This window comes from Heterodontus francisci, chromosome 19 (genome assembly GCF_036365525.1).
Source record: "Heterodontus francisci isolate sHetFra1 chromosome 19, sHetFra1.hap1, whole genome shotgun sequence".
Classification (NCBI taxonomy): domain Eukaryota; kingdom Metazoa; phylum Chordata; class Chondrichthyes; order Heterodontiformes; family Heterodontidae; genus Heterodontus; species Heterodontus francisci.
Genome location: NC_090389.1, coordinates 61,957,029 through 61,984,670, shown reverse-complemented (window position 1 = coordinate 61,984,670; position 27,642 = coordinate 61,957,029). Strand labels below are relative to the sequence as shown.

General features: G+C 42.7%; 1 protein-coding gene across 4 annotated transcripts in view; it reads right to left on the bottom strand.

Moving 5' to 3' along the window:
• Window positions 1-27,642, bottom strand: part of fam120c (family with sequence similarity 120 member C) — a 167,466-nt gene that overhangs the window by 25,736 nt on the left and 114,088 nt on the right. For all 4 annotated transcript variants that reach the window (XM_068051762.1, XM_068051763.1, XM_068051764.1 and 1 more), the window contains exons 10-13: window positions 24,148-24,322; window positions 10,793-11,042; window positions 7,664-7,778; window positions 1,727-1,936 (exon numbers count right to left, since the gene is read on the bottom strand). In XM_068051762.1, the coding sequence (XP_067907863.1) occupies window positions 1,727-1,936; window positions 7,664-7,778; window positions 10,793-11,042; window positions 24,148-24,322 (750 nt within the window). The remainder of the gene's footprint in view (window positions 1-1,726; window positions 1,937-7,663; window positions 7,779-10,792; window positions 11,043-24,147; window positions 24,323-27,642) is intronic.

The window sequence follows — 27,642 nt, the reverse complement described above, 5'->3', positions numbered from 1 at the left end:
AGTACAATTTAACAACCTTTTGGAGCAGAGTTGGGTGGTCACTGACTTGCTGCTATTTATTTATCGCTCCATGGCAGCAGGGACCCCCAGGGCTCATGAGTACTACCAAATGAAATTTAGGCTGCACAGAAGTATAGACCAGAAGGCAAACAACTCAATTTTTGAACTGAAAGAAGCACATTTAAAGGAAGGAGTATTGAAAGTACCTGCAAGATGGAACCATAGAAAAGTTACGGCACAGAAGGCCATTCAGCCCATCGTGTCTGCGCCAGCTGAAAAAAAAAGCTAGCCGCCCAATCTAATCCCACTGTCCAGCACCTGGTCCATAGCCTTGCAGGTTAAAGCACTTCAGGTGCATGTCCAGGTATCTTTTAAAAGAGTTGAAGGTTTCTGCCTTCACCAGCGATCCAGGCAGTGAATTCCAGACACCCATCACCCTCATGTCCGCTCTAATCCTTCTACCAATCATCTAAAATCTGTGCCCCCGGTAATTGACTTCTCCACTAGGGGAAACAGGTCCTTCCTGTCTACTCTATCTAGGCCCCTCATAATTTTGTACACCTCAATTAAGGCACCCATCAGCCTCCTCTATTCTAAAGAAAACAACCCTAGCTGATCCAATCTTTCCTCATATTTGCAACTTTCAAGCCCTGGCAACAACATAGGCAGGAGTTGCCCCAGTTTTGGAGAGCACTGTTGGGAATCAGCCCAGGAGAGTTGAGGGGAATGCTATAGCAGTACCAATGGAGAACATATGAATTGCATGCATTAACTGTTAGTGACAGCTAGTGTTTTCTTCATGCCCACCCCCCACCCCACCCAGTTTGGGAACCTCTGCCCTATATAGCTCTGGGTCTGCCCTATATAGCTCTGGGTTAAATATATACAGTTAAATTCTTAAACAATTAATTTGTAGTTTTCAGTTCATCTGCTTGAGAAGAAAGATCAAAGTCTATGAAGTCTATTCAGAAAATTGACAGCCATAAGAATACTGTCAAAATGTTTAAGTAACAATTTGTTTGTACATCATGAACAACCTCTTTTGAAATGCACAAAGTGTACCATTTATACCTTTTCTTACCTCAAATTAAAGTGATGCATCATATAGTTCTGAAGATGCCTACAGCCTTCCAGTACTTAGTTTAAGGGACATCTTCAAATTTAGCTAGCTGGTGGACTGTTCAATGGCGTGAAGGCTTCACAACCCTTGATCTGGTCCTCAGCAAAGACCCACACAAAACGCTCACTTACTCAAAGGGATTACTGGCCATCGATCAGAAGCAGGACTTTGGCCAATTCTCCCCACCTTGTTTCAACTGATTTCAGCTCAAGGATCAAATTATTGATTATTCTGATGTATATAGCTCAGTACACACATTTATCCATTGAAGCTTTGAGCAGCAAATCAGGTTAACACTCCTACATTCTGTAATATGTCTAACTCTGTCTTGCATCACATTAAACAAATGTGAATTGTTCAGAATTGTCTCTGGTGGTGTTTAAACAGATGCAACTAAAACACTGAACTACTACTAGTATTTATTTTCTAAAGCCGATCTCTACAGGCTCATTGCATTACCTATTAATAAGCAATACACGATTACATAAATCACCAAATGAGAATCAAACTATTCTAATTAATAATTCAAATATAATTATTTTTTATTCATACATTGCTAAAATAATATATAAAATATACACACTACACATTTATTACAATCCTTACCTGACCATCGCAGAGGTCAATCAAGGGCACCTTTTCCCGGCTCACTTTTATAAGCTTACTTTGGAAAAGCTTGCCATCAAAGTACATCCATGGACAACAGTGCTCCCATGGAATTGGCTGCCCACATGCATCATTTGCAAAAAGTGCCATATCAACCCCGCTCATAAATAATGCTCCGAGTTGAATGCCACGGGGATCTAGGCTTTCAATCTGGAAAAGAAAACACACGGCAACAGATCTATGGACGTGAACCAAATTGGCTGGACAATGAAATCTATAACAGTACAGACCTCCCTCCAGAGGAGGCCAATGGGATCATCCACTTGGCACTTTTGGCTGAAGATGCAGCTTTATCTCTTGCACTCATGTGCTGAGCTCCACCATGGTAGTTGTCTGGTTGTCATCCATATATCCTTGACAATGTTGTTTGGGTGTTGAGCTTTGCTCTGATCCACTGATGTTGGGATGGTTTAGTCTGCTGTTTTTGGTGTTTACAGGTAGCCCTGTGTAGTAGTTTCACCGAGTTAGTACCTCATTAAGATGTTTAATATGAATTCTCAGGATGTGGGTATCGCTGGCAAGGCCAACGTTTATTGCCCATAGTTACTCTGAGCAGGTAGTGTTGGGCCTTCTTCTCATATCACTGTGTAGCCACTACACAGGGCACATAAGAGTCTACCACAATTGTGCATATTGAACAAAATGTCTGAAGATAGCAGGTTTCCTTTCCCAAAGGACATCAATGAACCAGCTGCATTTTTGCATCAATCCAGCAGCTGATGCTGATTTCAGCTTTATTATTTATTTTAGAACTGAATTGAAGTTCTTAAACTGTCATGGTGGGATTTGAACTCACACGCTGGGTTATTCGTCCAGGCCTCTGGATTACTAGTCCAATAAAGACCATACCAGACACTCAATTAATCTATGAGATTAATTAAGTGACCATTTGCAATCATTCCCAAAAACAAAAATTCTGAAAAAGCTTTAAGGAAATTTTAAAACCTTACATTGGCTTTGTATTTTATCAATATTAACTTCCACTAATATAAATCCCACAGAAAAGTGATTATGCAGATGCGTAACTTTTCCATAGGAGTTACACTACATAACATTGAAAAGTGAGCCTAAAACTCAAGTGCGTTACATGAGACTTTTTTGACAGAATAATAATTTATATGCAATGATTAGAATACATAAGAGAACTAAAATAAATAAGGTGGTCTCAGCAGGTCTTGTATAAGGACCAACTTCTGGTTTTGAGAGTCTTCATGCTATTTCTGTAATGCATACCCATTTATCTATACTTACCATTGCTGCAGTCCTCTCAATGTAGAACTCCGAGGTAGGTGGGTAATGTGCTCCAGGTGGCTGCCCACCACCATTGCCCCTCTCCACTACTGCAAACCGATCCACCGCTCCAGCTTCCATGGTAAGAAAAACTACGTTCCCAGCTAGGGCCAGGTGCTTGATTTCTCTTCATGCGAAGGTGGGATTCCCCACACTAGTTCTTGTATGGTCCATTATTTAAACAGAAAATAGCACTTATACAAATAATGTTCAGCATTTAAATAATGCAAGCTTTACCAGTTCACTAGAGAAATGCTTTATTTTTTTTTAAAGCCTTCCAAGGTGGAAGGCTTATCCTTTACTGCTCTCGCACTCCACCACAAACCCTTACCAAATCCCTGCCTACACATAACAGTCATTGCCAGAATTCATACTTAAGGCCAAAGGTATCAATTGAGGTTATTCAACGAAGGTTTCTAATCACAGTGTGTCAACGGATTTTATTTCACGTTAAAAAATTAATAATTACATGATTTCTTACTACCATATCTCAGATTAGCTGATTAAATGCAGACAAGATAAAAAGCCATTTTAGGAGGAAACTATCCAAACTACAAGCCTGGTATAACAAATAATGCCTTTCATACGACTTCAGAAAACTCAAGTCTAGCCTAAATTGAAATGACTAATTTCATCCATTAGAACAGCATTGTCCAACATATGGCCTGGAGGCCAGAATCCGGCCTGCCAAAATTTTCCATCTGGCCAGAGGACGAAAACTGTGCTCAGCTATTCTTCCTCTTTGCTGCGCAGTTTTTGCCCTCGGCCACTTACTTTCAGCTTCAGGGATGTAAAATTTCTTCTGGCCCGCCAAAGGATTCCATTACAATCAGCCACCCTGCTGTTTTCGGTGAGTGAGCACCTGCTGGGAAATGTAGTCCCATTGCTCTCTAAAGACAGAACCATAATGCAGGACTACAACTCCCAGAGAGCACTGCATGCTGGTGTGGTGAATGGCTGTGGCTCAGTGGCACAACCCTGGAGGTTAATGAGCGGAGCAGGTCACGAAGGAGACAGTAGTTGTGGTCATCCTGAGGAACTGACAGCATGTTGATTAAAGCAAAGGTGAGCCCGAGGCTTGCGACTAGGCCTGGCCGGGTTGGGGGTGGGAGGGGGAAAGAGAGAAACACACACACGGGGGGGGGGGGGGGGGGGGGGCGTGGGGGAGAGACAGACACAGAGAGAGGAGAGGGGAGAGACAGACACAGAGAAGGGAGTGGAGAAACACAGACAGAGAGGGGAGAGGGAGAGACAAACACGGAGAGGAAGAGACAGACATGGAGAGGGGAGAGAGAGACACAGACACGGAGAGGGGAGAGAGCAGAGACAGACAGGGAGTGAGGAGAGGGGAGAGACACACACATAGAGCAGGGGAGAGAGAGACACACACACACATACACACAGATAGAGGGGAAAGAGACAGTCAGAGAGAGAGACAGACAGCCACACACACACAGGGGGAGAGAAACAGACATTGGAGGGGGTGGGAGGGAGAGAGAGAGACAGACACAGAGGGGGGAAGAGAGAGTGCAATCACGATCACTCCCGACAGATGGACATCTGGAATACACTGCATCACCACATTGTGTGTGTGGCCAGACATTGCCTACTTGTGCAAGCAAGAGCAATTTCAGGTATCTCACTAAATCAGTGTCCAACATAGTAAATTAATAAATTAGTCTTCTCTTCTAAAACTTGTTCACAAAAATGCACTTTTTTGTTGTTTTGATTAATATTAAAATAAATTTCTAATGCCCTTATCCTTCCGAAATTTGCTCACCTGCCCCCTATTTGTAATGTGGCCCCTCAGGTGAAAAGGTTGGACACCCCTGCATTAGAATTTTCTTCTCTAGCAGATCCCTGGTCAATGTGCTTGCATAATGCGATAGGACTGGCTGGAAGAGAGCTTCATTTAAGCAAAAGAAACTAGACAAAGTGGAAACTTCAGCACTGATAGTTACTAACAAAATTAATGAAGGAAGCAAATGGCATCTCTGGAACGCAAAACTTGTAGAAGATCAGAACTGAGAAAAGTTAGAAATGTGGTAAGTTTTAAGCAGGTAAAATGGGAGGGGGTGGAAAAAAAGCAGAAGGGAAGGTCTGTGATAGGGCAGGAGATGGGAGACATTAAACGACAATAGAGTTGGGGGTGGAGAGCCAAAGGGAGCAGTAATGGGACAAGTAAAGAAACAAAAGATATGTCTAGAGGAGGTGTGAATGGCAGAATAATGAAGAGTTGCTGCCCAAAAGTAAAAACAGGACAAAAACAAGAGTAAGACCGAAACAAGTCTGACCTGCTGAGTATTCCTAGCATTTTCTGTTTTTATTTCAGATTTCCAGCATCCGCAATATTTTGCTATTGTATCGCCATTTTTTGGGTATAACCTCACTGACTTCCTCCCACCTGTCTTTGGGCGGGGGTTGATATCAAGGCCTATGTCTCAGTATGACTTATGGAGCTAATCATTCCAGGTGTATCTGATGATATAGTAGAGTAACAGATTTCCATTCTGAAGAACTACTAAACTTCCTGGCCAGGGGTTTCCTCCGCATCCATAATATGGGCTCAAATAAACTACGTGGCTTAAAAGGTTGTGGAATTTTGGCTGTAAGTGAGTTACTACAATGCAGCTAAGCCTCCTCGATCTTATGCATCTGCCTAGACAAATCTTCGCCCACAAATATGGCCCCATCCCTAAATCTCGCACTTGTTCAGGGGTCTCCTGACGAAGCGACCAGATTTTCAAGCGCCATAGGAAAAACTAATTTTTCTGATCTCTTAATTGCAAATATAAGTCACATTAAAAATTGAAAAGCTTTCCTGATTGCAGATTCTTAAACATGCTGTGCCTGATGTGCATGAATAATAGTCAAAGGAGCTGAAACTTGTATTTTTAGACTCAAATATAATGGTGCAGGTTTGGTGTTTACTTTGATTCTGATTGTTCACGCTTATTTATGACCATTTTAAATTTGGAAGGTTTCTAATGCAAATGAGAGGGTACCAGATTCATAGAATAATGCAGAGGAGGCCATTCTGCCCATTGTGCCTGTGTCAGCTCTTTTGAAAGAGCTTTTCAATTAGTCCCACTCTCCTGCTGTTTACCCATCATCCTGAAAATTTTTCCATTCAAATATTTATCCAATTCCTTCTTGAGAGTTATTATTGAACCTTATTCCACCACCCTTCCAGGCAGTGCACTCCAGATCATAACTCGCTGCATTAAAGAAAAATCAGGTCACCTCTGGTTCTTTTGTCAAATTTCTTAAATGTATTCTCTGGTTAATGACCCTTCTGCCACCGGAAACAGTTTCTCCTATTTATTAAAACCCTTCATGAATTTGAACGCCTCTATTAAGTCGCCCCTTAATCTTCTCTGCTCAAAGGTGAACAACCCCAATCTCTCTACTCTCACAAAGTAACTGAAGTCTTTCACCCTGGTACTATTCCAGTAAATCTCTTCAGCACTCTCTCTAAGGCCTTGACATCTTTCCAATTGTGGTGCCCAGAATGGTTACTCCAGCTGGGGCCTAACCAGTGTTTCATGAAGGTTTAGCATAACTTCCTTGCTTTGGTACGATTTGCCTCGATTTATGTACCATAGAAAAATTACTGCACAGAAGGAGACCATTCAGCCCATTGTGCCCCCGCCGAAGTCAAGGAGCCCACATGCCTTTCTAAAAACCTTCTCAAATTGTTTTGCTACCTTTAAAGACTTGTGTACATACACCCGAAGTTCTTTATTCCTGCAGCCTCTTTAAAATTGTACCATTTAGCTTATATTGCCTCTCTTCATTCCTGCTACCAAAATGAATCACTTCACACATCTCTGTATTAAATGTCATCTGTCATGTGGTTCCCTATTTCACCAATCTATGTCCTCCTGAAGTCTGTTACTATCCTCCTCATTGTGTACTACATTTGAGATTCATGCCATCCGCAAACTTTGAAATTATGCCCAGGTCTAGGTCATTAATATATATCAAGAGGAGCAGTGGTCCAAACACTGGCCCCTGGGGAACACCGCTGCACAATTGACTCCAGTCTGAAAAACAACAGTTCACCACTACTCTCTGCTTTCTGTCACTTAGCCAATTTCCTATCTAAGCAGCCTCTGCCCCTTGATTCCATGGGCTTCAATTTTGTTAATAAGTCTATTGTGGCAAAATGACTGCAGTTTCAGGTGCAATTTCAAGTGAGTTCACTCAGTTGTATTTAGCACTAGCTCCTTCACCACCTTACTCCAGAAAATGACAAAATAATTTACTAATTACATAAACAGAACTACAGTTTTGATTTTGCAAAACTTATATGTAGCCCTGAAGAAAACAATCAATGATATAAAGCTATCATACTAAGTTAAAACTGTCAAACGTCAGTTAAAGTGAAGAGAAAGCCCTTTGTAGCAGTTGCAATTATGGCATGCTTCAGAAAATAATGTTTTTTTAACTTCCTATTTTGGCCTATGCTAATTTCATACTACTAAAATAAACACACTAACACAATGCAAAATTAAAAACAAATTCAGTTTTATTAAAATCCTTGAAATAATCATCTTCAATGAAGTTAGTAACCATGTTGATTACCTTAAGTTCCTGCAGCTGATCCGGTTCATAAAGTTTCGAGGATAAAGCCTGTGCAAGGAATGCATCAAGTTCATGGCGACGCAGGATCCTCACCCCTAGCCACTGCAACAAGTAGCTAAAAGGGATATATAAACATACACTTTCAACTTTGTTAACAACAATAAAAACTTATATTTATATAGCACCTTTAATGTAATAAAATGCCCCAAGGCATTTTACAAATATGACACTGAGCCACTTAAGGAGATATTAGGTCAGATGACCAAAAGCTTGATCAAAGAGGTAGGTTTTAAGGAGTGTCTTAAAGGAGGAAAGTGAGGTGGAGAGCTGTAGGAAGGGAATTCAGGAGTTTAGGGCCTAGGCAACTGAAGTCCCTGCCACCAATGGTGGAGCAATTAAAATCAAGGATGCAGAAGAGGCCATAATTAGAGAAGCGCAGATGTCTCGGAGAGTTGTGGGACTGGAGGAGATTACAGAGTTAGGGAAGGGAAGAGGCCATAAAGAGATTTGAAAACAAGGATGAGAATTTTAAAATCAAGATACTGCTTAACCAGGAGCCAATGTAGGTCAGCTAGCAAAGGGTGATGGGTGAACAGGACTTGGTGCAAGTTAGGACAGGGGCAGCAAAATTTTGGATGACCTCAAGTTTACGGAGAGTAAAATGTGGGAGATCAGCTAGGCATACATTGTAATAGTCAAGTCTAGAGGTAACAAAGGCATGAATGAGGGTTCAGCAGCAGATGAACTGAGACAGGGGGCTAGATTTTATGTCGGGCGGACGGGAGCTGGCAACGACGTAAAAGTCGGTGGCGAACCCGCCTCCTCCTAGCCTGGGGATCTGTCCCGCATCTTATGGGTCCCCAGGCTTTAACTATTCCGAGGCAGGACTTGCATCTGCTTGAGGGAGGAAGTCCCGCCTCTCTGAGCTGCCGGCCAATCATCGGGCCGGCAGCTCTTAGTCCCAGCAGCGCTGCCGGGAGTGGTGGCCACTGCTGGGACTGCAGCCCAGCTGACGACATGGAGCCAGGAGGGCAGGTAAGTTTGGTTTGCCTCGCCGGGGGTAATCGGTTGGGCCCCGACGAGGCAAGGGTGGTCATTTGGGGGGAAAAGGGGACATCTTGGGTCCTGTGGGTGGTTGGGGAAGTGGGGGCGGCCCTCAATTGGAAACGCTGTGCCCATCTGTCCGGGCCCACCCGCGGGGCTCTGAGAGGCCGCCGGCTTTCACTGGACGGCCTTTCCCGGCTCCAGGACGCCCGCTTGCATGGGTAAAATCCCCGTGGAGGCGACGGAAGGCCCTTAAGTAGCCGTTAATTGGCAACTTAAGGACCTTGATTGGCCTGGGGCGGATGGCCCATTTTTCTCCCCCCCACCGGCCTACATAAAGTGGGGCGGAGGCGGGAGCGGGTCGGGAAGGCCTCCCGCTCCATTTTATGCCACGCGCCCCCACCACCCCCCCCCCAATCCGGCTTGCTGGGGTGGTGTAAAATTCTGGCCAGGGTGTGAAGTCAGGTGATGTTGTAGAGATGGGAATAAGCAGTCTTAGTGATGGCAAGAATATGTCGTTAGAAGTTCACCTCAGAATCAAATATGACACCAAGGCTGCCAACAGTCTGGTTTAGTCTCAGACTGTTGCCAGGAAGAGGTATGGGGTCCATAGCTAGGAAATGGAGTTTGGAGCCAGGACTGAAGACAATGGCTTCAGTCTTCCCAATATTTAACTGGAGGAAATTTCTGGTCATCCAATACATGATATCGGATAAGCAGTCTGATAACTGGAGGAGTCAAGAGAGGAGGTGGTGAGGTAGAGCTAAAAAAAAATGCCATCAGAGTACATGTGAAAATTAATGCTGTGCTTTCGGATGATCTTGCTGAGGGCAGCATGTAGATAAGAAATAAGATAAAGAAATTTTCAAGTAAGATCACATCATTTTCGCAATGACATTCCATCCATTAGATAGACAAAATAGTTAGTATTTATTTTAAAATAAGGCTTTCTTCAGTCAACATTTCTATAGTTTAAACAAAATATGCATACATGTCTAACCATTTTCCAACTAACTGCTCATGACATAATGACATCTAAATTTGTATATAGTCTTTCAGGAGGGGTTGTCAGTGCACCAAATGTGAAGTAAATAGCTTTTCAGTTCAAGAGGTATTTGATGCTCTTGCAGTGATTTGAGGAATGTGGCAAGACAACAAGTTGATGGACTTTAGACAAAAAGAAAAAGGTTTGTGGGCCAAATGACTTGTTCTTAAATATTCTTCTGACCACCAGTATTTGGTATAACACTTAGCTAGTGCATTCCTGTCTAAAAATTAGCTAAGACACCAGAATGAAACAAGAATACTGCAAAAACAGAACAAAAAAGCAATGGAAACATGATGTTATAGACTAAACAGCATAAGCCTTTTAACAGTGCAAAATCGTACATAAGTAATCTTTACACTGATATAAAATATGTAGTTATAGGAACAAAAATCATACAAAGTATGATGTTCTGGACTATTATGTCTATGCCAGGTCTACAATGGAGCTTCCAAATATGATCCTACTTCCCCTGTTCTTTCCCCATGACTTTAATTATTTACCAGTGCTAATTTAATTGTCTTAAATGTTGGCTTTACTTGTTGATGTATCCCATATTGTAATAGCAATTTGCAGGAAAATATTTCTTTGCTCACCATTTAAGCTTCTAAAGTTTTTGTTCCCTTAGTATGGATTCACCAACCAGTAGAAACAAACTTATATGTTTTGGATCCCTAGTTTTTAAACAGATGTCAAACATTTTCATAATTTAATAGGCAAGAAAGTGAAAAAAGTTATGTTTTTTCCTCAGAATATATTGTGCACTTCAAAGAGCTGTGACTTTGTGTAGTGCAAAGAATCACACTCCACCTTCGTAATTTAAAAAAAAACAAAATGAATAGAACACAAAACTAAAAAAAACTTAAGATTTTCAAAGATTAAGAAAAAGTACTTATTCATAATCCAATTATAGTTTGGAAATGTGCATATTCAAATGGTACTTATAGGGCATATATCACTGTACAAAAATGTACTCTAGAATGCTATATAAGGAAAAAATAAAATCAATCGCTCACTGTTTTTCAATGTACTTTACTTACCGTAAAACACAGCAAAGAACCAGAAGATGCGTTGGGACGTTTGAGGGATTAAGCATAGCTGGTGTGTCTGATCTCATGCAGGCAAGAAATGCCCTCATTCTTCTGTTTTTATCCTCCACAGCTTTTCCAAGCCATAACTTCTTTAAATTGGGACACGTCCACTCTCTAAAAGCAAGTGCTTCTACGAGTTCTGGAGTTTGGGGTGATTTCCCCTTGTAAGCAGCCCACTCCTTAACTAAAACTGGGGGAACTGAAAAATATAAATGAGATTAACTGAATTCTCTGCAATAAATGCTACTGACTTGAGATTTGACTTAATTTCCTAATGACAAGAACTTGCAACATTATTTTTAAGTGCTATTAGAAAAATTGACACATTTCACTATTGCAATCTAGGCAACACGCCATTCCCAAGGCACATATGTACAGGTATATAATATCTCTCATGTCTGCATGTACTTGTTGCCTGCACCACATGAATTCCTGATGTCGTCATTTTGTATCAAAATTTTCCCCATAAAATTTCCATATAAATCTATATTTAATATGGTGTTCACCTATGCAAACATATCACACTTAGTGCAAAAGAACAGGCAACTGTGCACCAACTTTCTAAATCGTCTCTGCCAGCTTACCCACCACCTTGTTTCTTTTTTTTTTAAAAAAGATAATTTTCTCCTCAGGTAAATCATCTTAATCCTTAGTTTTAAACATTTGTTTTCAAATTTTCACACTTCTTTAAAAACAAAGTATTTTGAGAGTTTTAAATTTGCCACTTTCAGCAGGCATTAGCCTATCTTTTCTCCCTTTACCATGGCCTTCTGTGAATCCTTAAACAATGTATTTAAAATTAATACTCCGTTGTGACTTTTATTAAGTTTAGGACTCTCCACAAAGTTTTGCTTTTAAATGCTAAAATGCACTTTTTCAGCATTGGGCCATCACACTGTCGCACTCACAAATCATAGTGCCAGTTTAGGCAACTCTGAGACTGCCTTGCTCAGTGCAGCCTAGTAACTCAAGAGAAATCAGGCAGTCAGCAAGGACTTGGATGCAGACTGGCTTTGTGTTGGAGACAGCATGTTGAATGTGTGGAATGGACAGCAGACTGCATAAACGTATCTTCCTAGCCTCATATGGTTCCATTCTGTGGAACCTGGAATGCTGTGAGCGGCAGGAGCTTGATGGTCTAAGTTTTGAATTATTTAGCAGTGGTTCCATTTTGTGCCACTGGAATTCTGTAATGTAAGTTTGAATTATTTATAATAGAAAATGCTGCAAATACTCAGCAGGTCAGGTAGCATCAGTGGAGAGAGAAACAGACAACATTTCAGATCGTTGACCTTTCATTGGAGTGCCAGCATTTTCTGCTTTTAATTCAGATTTCCAGCATGCAGAATATTTTGCTATTAATTATTTATATATTGGTGCTGCTTCAGAGCTATCAAAAGCCAAAATAAAGACAAGAACGCTGGAGATGCTAGTCTGCAATCTAATAACCAAAAGTAGTAGTGCAGAAGGGGGTTACCACAAGCCTGGGGTAGGGTTATCAACATGGGAGTGGGGGTGAGAGAAGAAGGAAGGAGGAGGAGAGCTTTATATTGTTATAAATGGTCCAGATCTATATACAGTGGGCAGATGAGAGCTATATGCATAGTTATATCTGCAGCACCACTAATGAACTGAGAGAAATTCACTTTATTCTGAATTGTTGTGGGTAATGCCACAGGCAAATGGCTATATATTCAGTCTTATATCGCCACATACTTGCTACTTTTTAACGTTATAAATTCATACATTCAAATTTATAATGTGAACTTTCAATATAAACTTGTCAGGATATAATTGCACCCCTCCCCCAATATGATCTATTGCTATGTTACCATGGCAGGAGGGTTTAATTACAGTAAGACAAGTTTATATAGCAGCGCTCATTAAAAATGTGGACATATGAACTTAAAGTGGAAATATAAAAAGAATAGATTCTAAATGGTAAATGAATTACATCTGCATGTCCTGGCCCAATTATCCACCATCCTCTAAACCCAGGACTTGGCCTTTATTTTCCTTGTGTAATGTCAAGGGAGATATTCACGCAACAAAACGAAATAACAGTAGTAATTCCAGACAGAAAAATGTAATGGTTATAGTTCTGCTGCGTAAAAGGCTGCTTTGAGATGGATATATAGATGGTGACCAGATTTACCAGCTTGCTCCCCATTTCTAGTTATGGACTGTCTTCTGACAATGCAGCCAAGCACTGACGTCATTACTGCTGCCTGAACTGCACACATGCGCACAACACTTTCATCCTGGCAGTATGATGCTGCGCACCCGAGAAGAGAGTGGGGAGCAGAAAAGGAGAAAAGCGGGGAAAGGAGGGGAGCGGGATGCCGGGGGCACAGTGTTCTCTTTCCTGCCTGTCTGCTCTTAAATTTGACACACAAAAGGGAATGCATTGTGTGATTCTCCCACGATCGCCGCATTCACTTCCCCTCTCCCAGCTCCTTCCCCTGGCACCGCTCCCACTGTCCTCCACCCCTGGTTCCACACCCCCCAAGTAGGGATCGCAGAAGGGAGCGAGGAACAGAAGTGGTGTTTGCAGATGGAGCAGGGAAGAGAAGCAGTGATCGCGGGGGAGATAAGTGGTGATTGCGGGAGGGAGCGGGGAACTGTCTGGGGGGGTGGGGGGTGGTATGGAGGCAGCATTGCGATTGCAACCCTTGAGGAGGTTTAAGTTCAATTCGCTTTGGGTGTGTCAAATTGAGCAGCGCCATCTTTACAGTGACGTTTCAGTTGATGAGGCTGCATTTGCACACGTGCCAGTACTGCCCACCTAGTGGTTGCACTGTCAGCAAACGCAGCCTTCTAGTTATTGCAAAATTCTTGCTATTCTTCAGCACATAACTGCAATAAAGTGTCAGGTGTTTCAACAAAACCAAGCATTGTTTACTCTAGATAGTAAATTCCCCATGGATTTAGACAGAGGGAATTAAGACCAACTGTAGTTTTCAAGTCAAGTCACATTGGAGGCTGGGGGACTAATTAAATCAAAAGGCGCACAGATGTAACTCAGTATCCAATTTTAAGTCCTGCATTCTGTCCTTATTTTCATTATACATTCATTTGTCCATAATTATAAATGGTAACTGCTTCTGTAAACTTGTCACACTGTAGTCATAGCCTACTGTACATGGCAGTGCTGCAGCACCTCTGTCTCTAGGTGGGATGGGAGGGGGCCTTAAGAAATACAATGCAATTACAACATAGTCAGTTTCCATTATTCATGTGGTCACAGGAATTTATAATAGAAAAGCTGACAGGAAGTCTGCACAAATGCAAAACCTAATATATTAAATCGAAGAACAGTGCCATAATGTGAAGTACTGATGGGTTCTAACTGAAATTTCTTCAGGTTCACTTGAGATCATTCACTGAATTTAGATAGTGACTGTCCTGAATTCCTTTGGAGGTCTTGTCTTCTAAGTCAGCTCTCCAGCTAATCATATATATACACAATTCTTCCAAATGTAGATGGGCAGGATTAATCAATGCGTATTTCTAGATCTGTTCCAAAGGGCAGCGCTTTCATCTTGAACATGAGATCAATGACTTTCAAATAGCATGGTGAAAATGAGCATACTTGATGTTAATTTTCTGGATAAATTACTTGTATGAAACAATAGTTTGCCCTTGATTTTTTTTTTGTAAACCACCAAGCGCAGGGTTGGAGTCAAAACATTGCTCACAGCATTATCTCAGCGTATTTTCAAAAATTCAGTGAATACACACAGTACAACTGACAACACGACGTCTCGACCTTTTAGAAATAATCTTGCTATCACAGCACTAACATATTTGTTAAAGCTTATTAGCTACCCCTAGGTTATCTTAGCTCTGATAATTGACCTGACCAATGATACCTGAATCCTGTACTGAAGCAGTTTTGTACCCACTATACAAACGCTGATTTTGGGGGAATCTATCACTTTTTTGTGGAACCCTGTTTCATAAGCCTCCAAATATCCTCTATAATTTGTTCCGATTTTGTTGACAGTTCGCAAATCTGGCCCTCAAAAAACCTCTCACTGAAATGTAGTTTGATGATCACAAGATGATTATGTACAATTAAGACCAACTGGCCCATCATAACTGATCCATCCAATAAGGTTATACAGTCCTTCTGCAACATTTCTTAAATAATTCCACAGTTTTTGTCTGCACAATTCTATCTAGAAATCCATTTCAATTGCTGATCACTCAGTGTAAAGAAATTCCTTTTTTTTTATTCGTTCATGGGATGTGGGCATTGCTGGCCAGACCAGCAATTATTGCCGATCTCTAATTGCCCTTGAGAAGGTGGTGGTGAGCTGCCTTCTTGAACTGCTGCAGTCCTTGGGGTGTAGGCATACCAACAGTGCTGTTAGGAAGGGAGTTCCAATATTTTGATCAGCGACAGTGAAGGAACAGCGATATACTTCCAAGTCAGGATGGTGTGTGGCTTGGAGGGGAAGGCGTTTCCATGCACCTGCTGCTCTTGTCCTTCTAGGTGGTAGAGGTCTTGGGTTTGGAATGTGCTGTCGAAGGAGGCTTGCTGAGTTGTTGCAGTGCATCTTGTATATAGTACACACTGCTGCCACTGTACGTCGGTGGTGGAGGGAGTGAATGTTGGTGCTGGATGGGGTGCCAATCAAGTGGGCTCTTTTGTCCTGGATGGTGTCGAACTTTTGAGTGTTGTTGGAGCTGCACCCATCCAGGCAAGTGGACAGAATTCCAGCACACTCCTGACTTGTGCCTTGTAGATAGTGGATAGGCATTGGGGAGACAGGAGGTGAGTTACGCACCACAAAATTCCCAGCCTCTGACCTGCTCTTGTAGCCACAGTATTTATGTGGTTGGTCCAGTTCAGTTTCTGGTCAATGGTAACCCCCAGGATGTTGATAGAGGGGGTTTCAGCAGGGATAATGCCATTGAACGTCAAGGGGAGATGGATAGATTCTCTCTTGCTTGAGATGATCACTGCCCGGTACTTGGGTGGTGCGAATGTTACTTGCCACTTAACAGCCCAAGCCTGGATGTTGTCCAGGTCTTGCTGCATCTGGACATGGGCTGCTTCAGCATCTGAGGAGCTGCAAATAGTGCTGAACATTGCAAAATCATCAGTGAACATCCCCACTTCTGACCTTATGATGGAGGGAAGATGGTTGGGCCTAGGAAACTACCCTGTGGAATTTCTGCAGTGATGTCCTGGGACTGAGATGATTGACCTCCAATAATCACAACCATCTTCCTTTGTGCTATGTTCGACTCCAAAACCAGCGGAGAGATCCCCCCCACCCGCCGATTCCCACTATTTCCAGTTTTGCTAGGACTCCTTGATGCCATACTCAGTAAAATGCTGCCTTGATGTCAAGGGCAGTCACTCACACCTCAACTCTGGTGTTCAACTGTTTTGTCCATGTTTGGACCAAGGCTGTAATGAAGTCAGGAGCTGAGTTGCCCTGGTGCAACCCAAACTGAGTGTCAATGAGCAGGTTATTGCTGAGCAAGTGCCGCTTGATAGCACTGTCGACAACCCATTCCATCACTTTGCTGATAATCAGCAGTTGACTGATGCAGCAGTAATTGGCCGGGTTGGATTTGTCCTGCTTTTTATGCAGGGCAATTTTCCACATTGCTGGGTAGATGCCAGTGTTGTAGCTGTACTGGAACAGGTTGGCTAGGGGCGTGGCTAGTTCTGGTGCACAAGTCTTCAGTACTATTGCCGGAATGTTATCAGGGCACATAGCCTTTGCAGTATCCAGTGCCTTCAGAAGTTTCTTGATATCACCTGGATTGTGTTCTCGTACCCACACTTGTTGGGATTTTCTTCTCCCTGCTGCTTTCACATGCGTTCAAGTCCTCTGAAGAAGGAATTTTCCTCCACACAAGATCAGGGGGCAGGTTGTTCAACCTTGCCTGTCTAAGAGCGAAGTCCAAATTTCGGAAAGTCCTCATCAGGGAACTCCTCTTTGCTGACGATGCTGCTTTAACATCTCACACTGAAGAGTGCCTGCAGAGTCTCATCGACAGGTTTGCGGCTGCCTGCAATGAATTTGGCCTAACCATCAGCCTCAAGAAAACTAACATCATGGGGCAGGACGTCAGAAATGCTCCATCCATCAATATTGGCGACCACGCTCTGGAAGTGGTTCAAGACCACTCTGGAAGTGGTTCAAGTGGTACCTAGGCTCAACTATCACCAGTAACCTGTCTCTAGATGCAGAAATCAACAAGCGCATGGGAAAGGCTTCCACTGCTCTGTCCAGACTGGCCAAGAGAGTGTGGGAAAATGGCGCACTGACACGGAACACAAAAGTCCGAGTGTATCAGGCCTGTGTCCTCAGTACCTTGCTCTATGGCAGCGAGGCCTGGAGAACGTATGTCAGCCAAGAGCGACGTCTCAATTCATTCCATCTTCGCTGCCTCCGGAGAATACTTGGCATCAGGTGGCAGGACCGTATCTCCAACACAGAAGTTCTCGAGGCGGCCAACATCCCCAGCTTGTACACACTACTGAGTCAGCGGCGCTTGAGATGGCTTGGCCATGTGAGCCGCATGGAAGATGGCAGGATCCCCAAAGACACATTGTACAGCGAGCTCGCCACTGGTATCAGACCCACCGGCCGTCCATGTCTCCGCTTTAAAGACATCTGCAAACGCGACATGAAATCCTGTGACATTGATCACAAGTCGTGGGTGTCAGTTGCCAGCGTTCGCCAGAGCTGGCGGGCAGCCATAAAGACGGGGCTAAAATGTGGCGAGTCGAAGAGACTTAGTAGTTGTCAGGAAAAAAGACAGAGGTGCAAGGGGAGAGCCAACTGTGCAACAGCCCCGACAAACAAATTTCTCTGTAGCACCTGTGGAAGAGCCTGTCACTCTAGAATTGGCCTTTATAGCCACTCCAGGCACTGCTCCACAAACCACTGACCACCTCCAGGCGCGTATCCATTGTCTCTCGAGATAAGGAGGCCAAAGAAGAATCGGATTGGCTGAAGACTGGCATCTGATGCTGGAGACTTCAGGATGAGGAGATGGATCATCCACTCGGCACTTCTGGCTGAAGATGGATGCAAATGCTTCAGCTTGTCTTTTGCACTGATGTGCTGTACTCCCCATCATTGAGGATGGGGATATGGAGTTTATAGAGTCATTTACGGCACAGGAGGCCATTCAGCCCGTCAAGTCCAATATTTGTGGAGCCTCCTCCTCCTGTTAGTTGTTTAATTGTCCACCACCGTTCATGACTGGATGGGGCAGGACTGCAGAGCTTGGATCCGATCCGCTGATTGTGGGATCGCTTAGCACTGTCTATTGTATGCTGCTTCTGCTGTTTGGTATGCAAGTAGTCCTGTGTTGTAGCTTCACCACGAAGACACCTCATTTGTAGGTATGCCTGACGCTGCTCCTGGCATGCCTTCCTTCACTCTTCGTTGAACCAGGGTTGGTCCCCCGGCTTGATGTTCATGGTAGAATGGGGAATAAGCAGGGCCATGAAATTACAGATTGTGGTTGAATATAATTCTGCTGCTGCTGATAGCCCACAGCACCTCATGATGCCCAATTTTGAGTTGCTAAATCTGTTCAAAATCTATCCCATTTGGCACAGTGATAGTGCCACACAACACGGAGGTGGGTACCATCAATGTGAAGATGGGACTTTGTCTCCACAAGGACTGTGCGGTGGTCACTCCTACCAATACTGTAATGGACAGATGCATCTGCAACAGATAGATTGATGAGGATGAGGTCAAGTAGGTTTTTCCCTCTTGTTGGCTACCTCACCACCTGCCACAGTCCCAGTCTAGCAGGTATGTCCTTTAGGACTTGGCCAACTTAGTCAGTAGTGGTACTACCAAGCCATTCTTGGCAATGGACATTGAAGAACCCCACCCAGAGTACATTTTGTGCCCTTGCTACCCTTAGTGCTTCTTCCAGTTGGTGTTAACATGGAGAAGCATGGATTCATCAGTTGAGTGAGGGGGTGGGGGGGGCGGGCGGGGGTAGGTGGTAATCAGCAGACGGTTTCCTTCCCCATGTTTGACCTGATGTTATGAGACTTCATGGAGTCTGGAGTCAATGTTGAGGGCTCTCAGGGCAACTTCCTCCTGACCGGTGGGACAGGATATATCCAGGGATGGCGATGGTGACATCGGGGACATTGTCAGCAAGGCATGATTCTGTGAGTATGACTATTTCAAGCTGTTGCTAGACTAGTCTGTGGGACAGCTCTCCCAATTTTGGAAAAAGCCCCCAGATGTTACTAAGTTAGACTCTGAGTCGACAGGGTCGGTTGCCGTTTTTGTTTCCAGTGCCTAGCCGATGCCGGGTGGTCCATCCAATTTCATTCCTTTTATTAGACTTTGTAGCGGGGTTTGATACAACTGAGAGGCTTGCTCGGCCATTTCAGAGGGTAGTTAAGAGTCAACAACATTGCTGTGGGTCTGGAGTCAAATGTAGGCCAGACCAGGTAAGGATGACAGAGTTCCTGTTATCAATCCTAAAGCTGCTATTTTGAAACTGCGCACTCTCATTCTATTCAAGATGGAAATTAAGATGAAGCTTTTCCATTCCCTTTAATTGTTTTATATACGTCTAAGCCACCTCTTCATCATCTCCTTTTCAAGTTATAAATCCCAAGTTTCTCTTGGCTTTTCTCATAATTCAATCGCTTGGCACTCGGGATCAAAGCTGTTGCTCTTCCCTGCACTGCCACCAGAGCTTGAATGCCTTTTTTCTTGGCAATCAGAACTGTGCACTGTATTCAAGGTATGGTCTGACCAGGTAATTGTACAGTTTGATCCTAGGAGAATTGGTTAAATTGAGATTTTGGTTACAATGAATTAAATATTGGGCATTTGAAGATGTATTTAAACTATAACTACTGGACTGAGATCAGTAACTTCCAGCCTGGGGTCTAGCAAGGTAGAACCATGCACATATTGCTGGTCAACTGCCTTGATACATGCACAAGCAGAACTCTCTCCCAACAGTTTTTAAAATGTAAATGCAGAGAGAACGGGTAGAGAATTGGTGCTCTCAACATTTTAATTAAGGTAGAGGTTTAAAAAGTGCCTGGGGTTGGGGAAGTTGAATTGAATCCCAGATGAACTTTGTTGGACTTACACTCTGTGTACTCGATGCAACATTAAACATAAGAAGTGGGAGACTCCATCCCCAAGTTTCACTCAACTTTTCTCTGAAGTTAGGGTACCAGAAGTCCAGCTTTACTTTGCAAATTTAATGTTGGCAAAAAACTAAAATTGTTTTTACATGCTTGGCTTACAATATTAATGTACCTTTGGAGATCCTGAGCCAGGAATGCTCATGAACCAGAAGTTTCATCAGTAGGTTGCATGCCTATACTGGAAGTTAAACACAGTTACATGTCTCGCTGAGGTAGTCAGACTTCAAGTGGCTTAGTTGCCTCATTTTTAAATAGTATGTTTTTAATTAGAAGTGCATACTCAAGGTCGATTTGGAAGTTCATTTATCCAGATTGCAGTTCTCTTACTGGTGAAAACTTCTACGTCCCCTTTTGGAGTTGGTCATTAACTCTAAGATTTATAAACAGCCATTGAAACAGTTTCACAAGACCTAAGATTGTCTGTCCACCTTTGCATTGATGTTACTTCATTAGGTCTGAGAAAAAGGAAGATACTATTCAAGTCATTTCAAACTTCAGTTTAAAAGAGCAACTGGAAGACTTTCTTTTATCTTCCTTGGAAACAGATGTAATTCACAAACTGCAGAATCAGAACGTCAGCCTTCACCTAATGGTAGCACTCTTGATCCTGAGTCAAAGTCATCAGCTGAAGTCCCCTCCAGAGACTTCAGCAGATAATCTAAGCTGGCACTTCAGTGCAATACTGAGGAAACACTGCATTGCTCTAAGTGCTGTCCTTCAGATGCGGCATTAAACCAAGTCCTCTCAGGTGAGCTTAATAGATTCCACAGCTCCATCTGGAAAAAGAACAGGGGTGTTCCTCAAGCAATACCAGAAACAGATGATCTGGTTATTTATTTCATTGCCGTTTGTGGGATGTTGCTGTGTGCAATTTGGCTGCCATGCTTCCTATATTACAACAATATCTTTCTTTCAGAAACATTTTATTCACTGGAAAGCATTTTGGGATATCATGAGGTCGTGAAAGACACGATATAAATAAAAGTTCTTTCGTTATGACATGGTGAAAGGCATGAATTTCTGAACCACAACCAGAAACTGCCCTTAGAGTTCCTGTGTATTTTATTAAGTTGATATGAAGTTGAAAAAGTTATCAAAATAGATCAAAGTTAGAAAGCTGCTTTCACAGAATTCCATCTAAACCCATCAGCTGGTAAAATATATGCAGTATAGACAAAATTTCTTTCACTTAGGGGGTAGCACCAAGAGTAGCAATGGATGTCAATGAAGCAAGAAAAACTAGATGTAGAGTCTTCATGGGATCTATTCCCTGCACTTAGGATGACAAGAAATTAGCATCAGGTCAATTTCTGACTATTTCCATTAATATATCCTGATGCCAATAACTTTTAAACAGAGGATTACTTCAAAATCATATTAATATTTGGTTACTGCTTTTCTCTCTATTTTGTAGTTAGTGAGATGAAGGAAGAATGTAGTGAGAGGTTGAAATTAAAGTCTTCAAACAACTAACCCAACAACAAGCCTTATCCTTATTACACAACATATATATCATATATATAACCTATGATAGGTTATATAGGCATTGATAGGTTAGACAGGAAGAGACTTTTTCCCTTAGCGGAGGGGTCAATAACCAGGGGGCATAGATTTAAGGTAAGGGGAAGGAGGTTTAGAGGGGATTTGAGGAAAAATGTTTTCACCCAGAGGGTGGTTGGAATCTGGAACGCACTGCCTGAAGGGGTGGTAGAGGCAGGAACCCTCACAACATTTAAGAAGTATTTAAATGAGCACTTGAAACACCATAGCATACAAGACTACGGGCCAAGTGCTGGAAAATGGGATTAGAATAGATAGGTGCTTGATGGCCGGCACAGACACGATGGGCCAAAGGGCCTGTTTCTGTGCTGTATAACTCTGACTCGAAATACATTCCCATATAGAACCATGCATTACTAACAGCAGCTTTCCTGGTAACCTATTACTACCAGTTTGGGTCTGAATTTTTAGGTTTTTTGTTGTTAGGATTTGCACCTGCTAGGATAAACACAATCCAAATTTCACTTCCAATGTTTTCAGACAGAGAAAGTGCAAGTTAATATTAAATATGGTCAATGGATGTATGATAGGGCATTGAATACATTCATTTCTGGGGTCTGCGTTCAAATTCAGTCCTTACTGATTGATTGAATAGAAGCATCTTCTCTACCTGAAAAGGCTGTCAATTAAATTTGGACAGTGTTTATCCTAGTGGGTGCAAATCCAAAGGACAAAAAAGTAAAAATTCAGATGGGCAGCATGAGCCTCCTGCTTTAAAGGGAACTAGTCACTATTTGTCAGTAATGCTTAGGAATGTGTGTGTAATGAGCACAAGGCTTGTTGTTGGGTTAGTTTATTCAAGACTTTACATTCAACCTCGACTGACACTGAATGCTAAAAGTGGAAAAACATTCTACTTCTATGTGCTGAAATCTTCATCTTATTAACCACAAAATGAGAGAGAAAAAAAGTTGATATACAGCATTTGATAAGCAAACGCAAAAGGGAGGAGCTGAGATACTGATGTGACCGAGAATGTAGTAAGAAAGGGAATGTGCAGTGCCATCATGAATGGGTTGGAGAAAGAAATGGAGTGAGGATGTGGGGTAAAAGCATGAGTAAATGGAGAGGGATGGGAAGGATGCCACTGAGGGTACTTTCCCTACAACCCCCCACCACAACTGCAATCTGAAGCCAGTGGTGGTTCCTTTTGCTGCCACACCACCTGCCAGAAAGAAAGAAAAATAGAAAAAAAGTAAGAATTAGAAGACAGAACAAGAGGAGGGAAGAGAGAAACAGCAATACAGACGGTAAGATGGAGACCATATTCTCAGATTTACCCTGCAAAATGTTACACGAAATAAACTAGTAATATATTAAATTTTCTATTTGCTCATACCTGAGGTCCTCAAAACATCCTTCCTGTGACACAATTTTAACAAACTTATTTGTCAACTTTTGCTCGCTGTAAATTCCTATGCCCTTGTTTATATTGTAAACTGTTTATGTAAACTTGTCATGTTGCAAATGCACCCTCCCAACAGTGGTGGTATGGTGGCATCTCAGTTTTTCATCTCCTAGTTACTAAACCTTTAATGCAAATAAACTCCTACGCTGTAACCAACTCTACTTCTCTGCTTTCCATCAGTTGCCTGTGCGCAGGCGCTGACACCATTTTTAAAGGGCTTCAAACCCTGCCATTCAATTAAAATTTTTAAAGATATATTGATTTTAGAAAATTAAATAAATTTATCTTGCCCCTCTCCCCCGCAGTAACCATAGAGTTAATTACTTGCCCTCTTCCCCGCGCCCCCCCAACCAAAATACTTACCTTGTCCAGCTGGCCTACCACCCACAAAGTGCATAAACTCGACACTATAACCCTTCCCACCATCCCCAACATCATTGATATTAGTTTGACCTCGCTCCCCCCACTCCCACACTGGGAAACTTTCCTGCTCCCCCCTGCCTACTAGTGTTCCGCCTCAGTTCCCCGGATGGGAATCCGATGGCGCGGGAGTGCTGGCCACCGGCACCAATATCGCACCGGGACAGATGGCGGAAGCATAACGGTAATTAATTAATTAATGTTAATAAATTAAAATATTTAAATAGGGCTCCTGTCGCCGAGCGGCAGGGGCGATGCCATGAGGCCTCTCTGTCATTGGCAATATCGGGCCAGGTCTTCCCGGCATCGAGGCCTATGGCAGGCCTCTCCCAGAGGCATTTTTCGGTCACCCTGCCTCGCCACAACCCCAGACGTTGGGGGGGGGGTCTGTAAAATACAACCCATTATCCAACAAGGATAGAATGGGGGTAATTATGTTTGTGTGCCCTGGTCCAATTATCTCGTCCTCTGACTTCCTCTAACTTGAAGATGACAGAGTGTGAATTTCCACCCAGTATGCAACGCCACCCTCCAACCAAAAGCAACGCTAAGCATTTTTAAAATTGAGGTCATACAGTATTCAAAAACAGCTTATTCATATAATACACATGTTTCTAATCCAATAACAATTTTTGATCTGTATTTGCTTGATCAAGATACTGGATTTTTTTTCAAAATCTCAGTATAAATTTTAAAATATTGTTATAAATATCCAACATAAAACATGAAAAAAAAACTTACTTTCAGTAGGGAATCTATTTTTTCTTAGTGCAAGTCTTTCAGCTTTTTTCCTAGCCTCAGCTAGGCTAAAGAGGACTCCATATACACACTGCCGTATTGGCCTATACAGCAAAGCAGCAGGAGGCAAATCTTTATTGGCTTCATCTTCTATGCTAATGGAGATCTTAATCTCACCCTATAATTAAAACAAAATATTCATCATGAGATATTATTCACCATTTTCACATACCTTCCGTTTTGTTCTTCTCTCTCTGTCCCCCCCATCCCCCACACACTCTTTTGTCCCTGGCTCTGTACTTGCTTATAAACTGTTACACCTTTAACTTTTTGCAGTTCTCATGAAAAGTCTCTGACCTAGAACATTAAACCTTGTTTTTTCTACAGATGCTACTTGACCTGCTGAGTGTTACCAGAATTTTCTGGCTTTATTCAACTGTTGTACTTTCTTAGAACCTCTTTGTTAAGCACATGGAATCAAAAGATCGAAGAAAACACATGATTCACACTGAACAGCAATGGAAATCCTCACATGTAGGTCAACTAAAGTTGACATACTTTTGATTAGTATTTCATTCCATCATTTACAATATTTGACACTTTAACTGACGTAATGACTCCAAAACGTATCCACTTTTCTTACAGGTTCATATTCAGGATGTAGTCAAAACAGGTATGGCCACATTTATTACTCCTCTCTCTAAGTTACTCTGATGTGGCGATGGTGTTTTCCCTTGAACTGCAGCACTTCAGGTGATGACACTCCACAATAGCGTTAGGTAGGGAATTTCAAGATTTTGTCCCAGTAATTAAAGAATGAACAGCAGTATTTCTCCACGTTAGGATTGCCTAACACTTGGAAGTGAACTTGGTGGTCACAGCGTTCCTGGTAGTAGAGGTCGCAGGTCAGGAAGATGCTGTTAAACTAAGCTTGGTGTGCTACACTGGATAATGTCCTTTCGGAAAGAAACTTGGCTTCTTTACCCGGCATGGCTTATATGTGACTTTAGACCCACAGCAACACGATTGGCTCAACTGCCCTCTGAAATGGCTGAGCAAGCAGTTGTATCATACAACAAAAAGGTATTAGAATAAAACAGGATGGACATTCCAACATAGACCTAGGCATGGATTTAGACACGTCAAAGGCACACCCTGCCCAGTCGACTGTGTAACATCTCCCTAACATCTTTGAACTTGTGCCAAAATTGGCAGAACTATACCACAGACAGGACAAGCAATAACCTCATAGGTAAGGTGCTGCGAATATGACTATCAGCCAAAGTCTCAGGTCCCTCCAACACCATCCATGGGTAGGTTCTCTCCCACCGGCAGGACAGATCCACAGGGGTGGCAGCATACTGGTATACAGTCAGAGGGAGTGACCCTCGGAGTCCTCAACATTGACAATGCACCCCAGGACATCTTATGCCATCAGGTTAAACATGGACAAGGAATTCTCTGTTGATTACCACCTACTGCCCTCCCTCGGCTGGTAAATCAGTACTCCTCCTTGATGAACACCACATGGAAGAAGTACTGAGGGTAGCAAGGGCACAGAATGCACTCTGGGTGGGGGATTTCAATATGCACCACTGTTACGAAAACCCTACATGCCAAATGGGAAATATTAATTTCATCGATTGGAACTTTGCCTGAGACTTTTACTGGAAATTGTTACAAATAACTTTTTAAAAAGAACAGCTAGCAGCCAAGATGGCCATAGACATTTGCATTTGAAACACCAAAGGATTAGACTGGAGACAAACATGATTGACTCAGCCTTGCCAGAACAATGGGATGTTCTCTGATTCAATTACCTGAGATAGCCTTATCAATGTGGTCAAGAGCCATTGACATCCAATGACTTTGAAAGAGCCAACCCCCCACCCACCAAGTATGTCTGGACAGCCTGAGGGGAGAGCCTTGAATTTAAGAGAAAATTCCAGAAGAACCTCATTAAAACACAAAGAGGTGGTCATGTCACGTGATTGCTTGCGCAACTCTGGGAGTTGAGAGTTATGACTTAGAAAGCAGTCAGTAACTGAAAGCCATCAAGCGAACAGGTCTCTCCATCTCCAGTCGAGATCCAGAGAAGCCTCAGCTGCAGCTGGTAAAGCCAAGTCTAGAGACCCCTATAACCAACAACTAGGATACAAGCAAGTCTGTAACTGTGCATGTGGGCCAGTGAGGACTGCAGGACTACAATTTCAACTAAGAACTCTGGGACTACTGAACTGTATTTAAATTCCATTTATTACAGCTTCTACTCCAATTACACAGCTCTTTTTCCCTCTGTAATCTATTTGCGTGCGTGTGTGTGTGGCATGGATGCATAGTGCATGTTAGTAATTTTAACCGGTTTAGAGTGATAAGGATAATAAACTTACATCTCTCAAGAAAACCTGTCTTATTGGTTCTTTGGTAATTATATTAGAGGAACAGGAGCAAGCACTCACTGAGGTGGTAAGTTCAGTCACTGTGAAAAAAACTCTGTTGCGGTCAAACCAGAGAAGGGCGACAGGGGAGCCTGAGACCCCTTCCTCACTTGGTCGAAACAATCAGCAACAGATGTTCGTTAGCACCACTACTGACATGTCCTCAAGGACATAGCTGCCGAACTAGGCTTGCGGCAGGTGTTGAGAGCCAACATGAGAAAAATCTACTTGACTTCATCCCCATCAATCTACCTGTCGCATAAGCGTCTTTCCTTGACAGTATTGGCAGGGATGACCACACACAGCCCTTGTGAAGACTAAGCCCTACTTCTCCCGAGCTCCGTATTCTCCTCTAGCCTTACAACCCACCGAGATATCTGTGCTCCTCCAATTCTGGCCTCTTAAGCATCCTTGATTTTAATTATTCTACCACTGCCTTCAGCTGCCAAGGACTTAAGCGCTGGAATTCCCTCCCTAACACTCTCCTCCTCTCTAACTCTCTTTCCTCCTTTAAGGCGCTCCTTAAAATCTCCATCTTTCACCAAAGGCTTTCGGTCATCTGGCCTAATATCTCTATGTGGCTCCACGTCAAATTTGTTTGATAATGCTCCTATGACGCAACTTGGGACATTTTACCATATTAAAGGGGTTGTATAAATACAAGTTGTTCTTGTTCACAATGAGGACACCCTTCATCATGTCATGTGGCACTACAGCCTTGCCAAGTGGGATAGATCTATCAGCTCAAAATTGGGTATCCATGAGGTGCTGTAGGCCATCAATCTATAAATCCCGTAGCTCGGCATAATCCCTCATTTTATCAAGTCGGGTGACAAATCTGGTTCAATGAGGAGTGCAGAAGATCATGCTAAGAGCAGCATCAGGCATACTGAAAATGAGGTGCCAACCTGGGGAAGCTACAATACAGAATGACATGCATGCTAAACAGCGGAAGCAGCATACTATAGACAGCACTAAACAATCCCACAACCAACAGATCAGATCAAAGCTCTGCAGTGTTGCCATATCCAGTTGTGAATGGTGGTGGACAATTAAGCGA